This window comes from Trypanosoma conorhini (assembly GCF_003719485.1).
Source record: "Trypanosoma conorhini strain 025E chromosome Unknown Tco_14.4_contig_00768, whole genome shotgun sequence".
Lineage (NCBI taxonomy): Eukaryota > Euglenozoa > Kinetoplastea > Trypanosomatida > Trypanosomatidae > Trypanosoma > Trypanosoma conorhini.
This window is the reverse complement of record NW_021704836.1, coordinates 2,583-8,004: the sequence shown is the minus strand read 5'-3', so window position 1 is coordinate 8,004 and position 5,422 is coordinate 2,583. Positions and strand designations below refer to the sequence as shown.

General features: G+C 56.5%; 5 protein-coding genes across 5 annotated transcripts, besides 3 other annotated features; all 5 read left to right on the top strand.

Annotated features, from left to right (window-relative positions):
* Tco025E_08389 (uncharacterized protein) lies at positions 1–369 on the top strand (the record flags this gene model as incomplete). The annotated part of the gene is made up of 1 exon (XM_029375239.1): positions 1–369. A coding segment is annotated over one exon (369 nt), but the record flags the coding sequence as incomplete, so codon positions are not given.
* Positions 370–856: 487 nt separating this feature from the next.
* On the top strand, positions 857–2,746 carry Tco025E_08388 (pyruvate transporter 0; the record flags this gene model as incomplete). The annotated part of the gene is made up of 1 exon (XM_029375238.1): positions 857–2,746. The coding sequence occupies one exon, from the start codon at positions 857–859 to the stop codon at positions 2,744–2,746; it is 1,890 nt and encodes a 629-aa protein (XP_029224739.1).
* Positions 2,747–2,800: 54 nt separating this feature from the next.
* Positions 2,801–2,834: a sequence feature (A-rich).
* A 684-nt stretch (positions 2,835–3,518) lies between these two features.
* Positions 3,519–3,563: a sequence feature (A-rich).
* Positions 3,564–3,653: 90 nt separating this feature from the next.
* Positions 3,654–4,097, top strand: Tco025E_08387 (uncharacterized protein; the record flags this gene model as incomplete). The annotated part of the gene is made up of 1 exon (XM_029375237.1): positions 3,654–4,097. The coding sequence occupies one exon, from the start codon at positions 3,654–3,656 to the stop codon at positions 4,095–4,097; it is 444 nt and encodes a 147-aa protein (XP_029224738.1).
* Positions 4,098–4,268: 171 nt separating this feature from the next.
* On the top strand, positions 4,269–4,799 carry Tco025E_08386 (uncharacterized protein; the record flags this gene model as incomplete). The annotated part of the gene is made up of 1 exon (XM_029375236.1): positions 4,269–4,799. The coding sequence occupies one exon, from the start codon at positions 4,269–4,271 to the stop codon at positions 4,797–4,799; it is 531 nt and encodes a 176-aa protein (XP_029224737.1).
* Positions 4,800–4,913: 114 nt separating this feature from the next.
* Positions 4,914–4,969: a sequence feature (A-rich).
* A 174-nt stretch (positions 4,970–5,143) lies between these two features.
* Tco025E_08385 (NADH-cytochrome B5 reductase) lies at positions 5,144–5,422 on the top strand (the record flags this gene model as incomplete). The annotated part of the gene is made up of 1 exon (XM_029375235.1): positions 5,144–5,422. A coding segment is annotated over one exon (279 nt), but the record flags the coding sequence as incomplete, so codon positions are not given.

Sequence of the window (5,422 nt, the reverse complement as noted above, 5' to 3'; positions counted from 1 at the left end):
TTGCTGGCATTCGCCGAGGGTTTGCCCCAACGCATTGGTGCCTGCACGGGCACAGCCTCGTTGTGGGGTGGTGCCTTTGAAGATGGGGCAGTGCGCCTTGGTGCGGCAACTGGAAGTTGTATTTTGTGTCTTCTGGTGCCCAAGGCATCGGCGCGCCTTGAGCACAAGTGCGGTCACGGGGCGTCTCCGCGGATGGCGCGTCGCGTGGCCGTTACTTCATTTCTGAAGGCTTGGCGGAAGGGGCTCAACTTGCGAGGGTGCGGCGGCCGCGGGGCCCTAACTTTTGCCACCTTGTGCGTTCACGACGTGGGCCCAGGTGTCGTGGGTTGGTGTGTGGAGCAATTGGCTTGCTGGTGTGTGGGTGCGTGATGGGCCTTGCCCGAGGTGGGAAGGTGCTTCCGCTGGCCCAACTATGCTTTCCTTGTTTTGACCTTTACTGCTGCGAGGGGTGGGGGGGGGGCGCAAGGACCCCTACCAAGCGGGTTCTTCTCGCGGATGTGTGAGGTGGTCATAACGTAGTTTTTGCCATTCTCTCCTGAAGAAGGTTCTTTTATTATTGTGTTTACTTTTGTGCGTGCCTGCTCCAGTGGCCCCTGTGTGTGGGTGTGGAGCCGTCCCCTTGCTTTCTGAAGCTGGCGTACCAACTTGCAAAATGGTGGCGGCCTGGAAGCACGGTGCGGCACCTGGGCCACGATGAGGCCATCTGACATGTTTTTCATTCAACGACTGTACGAATGTAAAAAACGAGCTTGTTTTCCCCTTCGCTCCCAGAGGCAAATGTCTGCGTTCGCCCGCACGGGGGGAAAAACATGACATTTGGTCCTGGTAGCGTGACTGCACGCAGTGCGTGGCTCCAATGAGCGCATGCCTAATTTTTTTTGCCCTTCTGAATTCATGCTTCCTTCAGATAGTTATTGAAGACAGCGACGAAAAAGCCATGGTGCAGCAGGTGGATGATTTGTGCCGCATGCGGATGCTGATGGCCGGCGTGTATGTCGGGCTCGGCATTTCTTCCACGTACGGATTCAGCATCTTCACGGATCATCTGAAGACGAAGTACGGGTATTCGCAAAGCGAAGTCACGACAATCAGCACTGTCGGCACCTGTTTGAACTACTTCAGCTTTCAGGCTGGACTGATGTTTGACTTGGTGGGCCCCACTGCCGTGTTTCCGATTGCTGGCCTTCTGGGTGGCCTGGGCTTCTTATTGTTTGGGTTGACCTTTGACGGCACGATAAAAACCTCGAGCGTGGGCCTGTTTGCCCTGTATCAGGGGATCACCCACCTTGGCCTCCCGGCGATGGACGTGTCCGCTGTCATGACTCTGATGCTACAGTTCCCCTTGGATCGCGGCTACATTGTTATGATCATGAAGGTGTTCAACGGGCTTGGCACCGCGGTGCTGATGGCGTACTTCAACGGCTGGTTCAAGGCGGCTAACTCCGAAGACCCGGAGGACAACAACTACTCCGCCTACGCGTACTTTGTTGGGGCGCAGATTCTGTTGTGCGCCCTCGTTGGCGCGTACTTCACGCGGATGCCGGCGTACTTCCCGTGCGTGTGGAGAAGGAGCCGTCTGAGCGCCGAGGAGCTCGCGGGGCGGGAGAAGACGCTTGACCTGTACATGAGCCAGCATGCCCCCTCGCGGCGTCTAAAGATCGGTTTTGCGCTTGTCATCGCCATGATGATTTTCTCCACCGCGCAGTCGATTGCGACGGCGTACGTGAAGACGTCCCACGCGGGGTACTTGGCGATTTCCATCGTGGCGCTGCTGCTGATGGCGTCGTTCTCTGCGATGGCGATGCCGTTCCAATTCCTGGGCCGCTACACCCCCGTGAGTGCAACGGATATGGACTGTATCGGAGAAGCGGCCACGGAGTCGTCACCGTTGGGCGACGCCGTTGGTAAGGGCTCTGAGGTTGAAAGTGGCAAGCACTGCACGAATGAGGTGGCTAGCCAGGCACCGCAGTACGATGGTTCCTTCTGGGCCCATCTGCTCTCCATTGATATGTGGGCAATGTGGTTTTCTTGCTTTGGCATGTGGGGCACCGGCACGGTGATGCAGATGAACGCCGCCCAGATTTATCGCAGCAAGAACTACGGTGGGTTTGACACCCGAACTCTGACGCTGTACGTCGCCATCATGTCTGTGGGCAGCGCCATAGGACGCATCTTCATTGGGGTGTTCGATATCAGACTTGGTGTGCTGCGCAATGCGGGCAAAACAAACCTGCTGACGACTGTTGTGCTTCCGTTGGGCCCCCTGCTGATGGTGGTGGCGTTCCTCTTCTTTGCCGTTCTGCCCGGGAGCGTGTTACTGCTGCCGTTTTTGCTTGCCTCCATAGGGAACGGCATTGGCTGGGCGGTGGCCGTCATTGGTGTTCGGATGATGTACTCTCGTGACATTGGGAAGCACTACAACTTTATGTACACCTCTGGGGCTGCCGCGACCATCGCTCTGAACCGCTTCATGTTCGGGGAGATGTACGATGCTGAGGCGCGCAAGCGTGGCAATTCCACCTCGTGCAACGAACCTGGGTGTGTGCGAAACCAGATGTTTATCCTGATGGCCGTCAACGTGCTCAGCACGTGCACCGCTGTGGTGGTGCACTGGCGGTTTTCTCGCTTCACTCAGGCGAAGCTGGAGGAACAGAGGGCGGCGGTTCCTCAAGAGCAATGTGAGCAGGACGTGATCGAGGCGAATTCAGCTGAGCCGATTCCCGGGGGCGATCATATGCGCTCGTAGTAACTGCCTCCCCCCCCCCTTTTTTTTTTTTCGCTTTCAATCACCCTTCTCCACTTTTCTTTTTCTTTTTCAATGTGTGTTTTTTTTTGTCTCACTTGGTGCCGCTGGCGTGAGTGCGAGCACTGGCGTGTGCGGGGGCTTCGGTGACCAGGGACGTTCGTCCCTCGCCATCACTGCCACTGCTATCAGTGACACCACTGCGCCGCGCTGCGGGTGGAGACGCACCGTGAAGACGGAAAATCGGGCCCCATAAGCACCAATAAGGGCACCAAGGAACAATGGAATATTTATTCATGTAAAGGGTACAAGTAGCGCGATGTTAGTGCTAGAGAGTACCGTGGGAGTAACACGATAACTAACGCGATGGAAAGGCTGCAATAATATAAAAATTGTAATGGGAAAGAAACTCAATAAGCACAAAAAAACGAAAAAAACGATTGAAGTAACTATGCCTGCCAGTCGTCAAGTTGACCGTCGTGGCAGAGGCAGGGGCCACTCCTGCTAGGGCCCGCGTCGACTGCGGTTGTGGGTGAAATTTAAATATTTTACATTTTTTTTTGATGTCCCGTCCTCTTCACACCCAGCCCCGTCGGCGGCCTGTATGTAGAGGGGGCGGCGCGCGTCATTTCTTACTTTTAAAGCCTGTGGATGGAGTCTGCGGCCAGGTGAAACTAAATAAATTTGTGAGCGCCTGACTTGTCGGCCCGGTTTCTTCATCCATAGCCTCGTTTGGACCCCAAGGACGCCGCGGCGGAAGGTGGCAAGCGCAGTCTTTGTTTTCTTCTTTTCCTTTTTTTATTTTTCTTGCTTTTTTTTTGTCTGTTCTCTATTCGAGTTTGGCGGATGTTCGTCATACTTCTCGGGAGCGGAAGGGGGGGCTTGGCTCGCACTTTTTGTAGCGGCACGTATGCGAAGCGGACCCCCACCGACTGGCCTTGAAGTCAGTGGCTGCCGATGGCCTGGTCCTACCGTACGCGGAGTGCGGAAACGGTGGGCCGAACCTGCGGTCTGCGGGAAGGCAGCTGGCGTTGCGCGCCCCACACTGGCCGCAGTCTGGGGCGTCTTGTCTCGCCCTCGCATTGGCGCGGTGCGGGCGATTGGGGAGGCGGGGTTTGTCGCATGTGCCCGGGCTTGCGACGCGACCATCGACTACTCCGGCCCGGGGGCGACTATCTGCTCTTTTCTTGGCTTGCGAGCCGTTTTTTTTTTTTTCGCACTTAGCGGCACTGAGTGCTGCCTCTGCCCGTTCCCTGCGCCGCCCGCCTCCTCGGCGCCCCTGGACTGTGGCTACGATGGGGGTTGCCGCCGCCAACCGGGCTGTGCGCCGCGGCAATTTTGGAAATCCACCTGAAGCCGCACTGTGTTTGTTTTTTCAGGGCGGTGCGCCGGCGCATGTCCACTTTGAGTTGAGGGAGTCTCCTCGGGCGATCCTGGTCTTCGCTTTTTCCCGTCACCTGTCAGTTGTGGCTTCGCGGCGCTCGCAGGATTCCTCTGGGAGTGAGCGGAGCGCCATGAACAAATCATGCGCACCCGGCGACTTGCCTCGCCACGGGAGCGGCGTCACACGGTTGTTGCGCGCTGCCGCTTCCGGCTGGTGCGGGCGTCGAGGTGGCCAGGGAACCGCTGCGGTGCTCCCCCAACCCTTCTCTCATGCAGGCGGAAGCACGGGCCGTTTTTTCTTGCCTTGCTGGCATTCGCCGAGGGTTTGCCCCAACGCATTGGTGCCTGCACGGACACAGCCTCGTTGCGGGGTGGTGCCTTTGAAGATGGGGCAGTGCGCCTTGGTGCGGCAACTGGAAGTTGTATTTTGTGTCTTCTGGTGCCCAAGGCATCGGCGCGCCTTGAGCACAAGTGCGGTCACGGGGCGTCTCCGCGGATGGCGCGTCGCGTGGCCGTTACTTCATTTCTGAAGGCTTGGCGGAAGGGGCTCAACTTGCGAGGGTGCGGCGGCCGCGGGGCCCTAACTTTTGCCACCTTGTGCGTTCACGACGTGGGCCCAGGTGTCGTGGGTTGGTGTGTGGAGCAATTGGCTTGCTGGTGTGTGGGTGCGTGATGGGCCTTGCCCGAGGTGGGAAGGTGCTTCCGCTGGCCCAACTATGCTTTCCTTGTTTTGACCTTTACTGCTGCGAGGGGTGGGGGGGGGGGGCGCAAGGACCCCTACCAAGCGGTTATTGTTTTTTTTGTTTTTTTTTTTTGGTTACTGTTGTTGTTTGTCTTCTTTTTCCTCTGTCTTGCTTCGCTTGATGAGAAAGAAATCATATTCTAGCAACTTTAGTTCATCAATTTCCTGGAATACGCCGGTGTGTCTGCTTTAGCGTGGTTTTGGTGTTTGATTCTTTTTTATTTTTATTGGTATAGACACACGCATTCCTATTTTTTTTTTCTATGCTCCCTTTGATGGTTGCTGCTTTCGTCGTCGTGCTGACGCTGTGGCTGCTTTATTCCAAGGGGTTTCTTTACTCTGGTGACGCGGTGGCCCTGGATGCGTCGAAGTTTCAGTCTTTCAAGCTGGTTGACAAAATATCTGTGAGCCACAACAGCTTTATCTTCCGCTTTGCCCTGCATTCACCCACGCAGCGGCTTGGACTTCCCATCGGACAGCACATCTATATTCGGAGTGCGGTTGTTAACGCAGATGGAAAGTCAGAGATGGTGCAGCATGCGTACACACCCGTT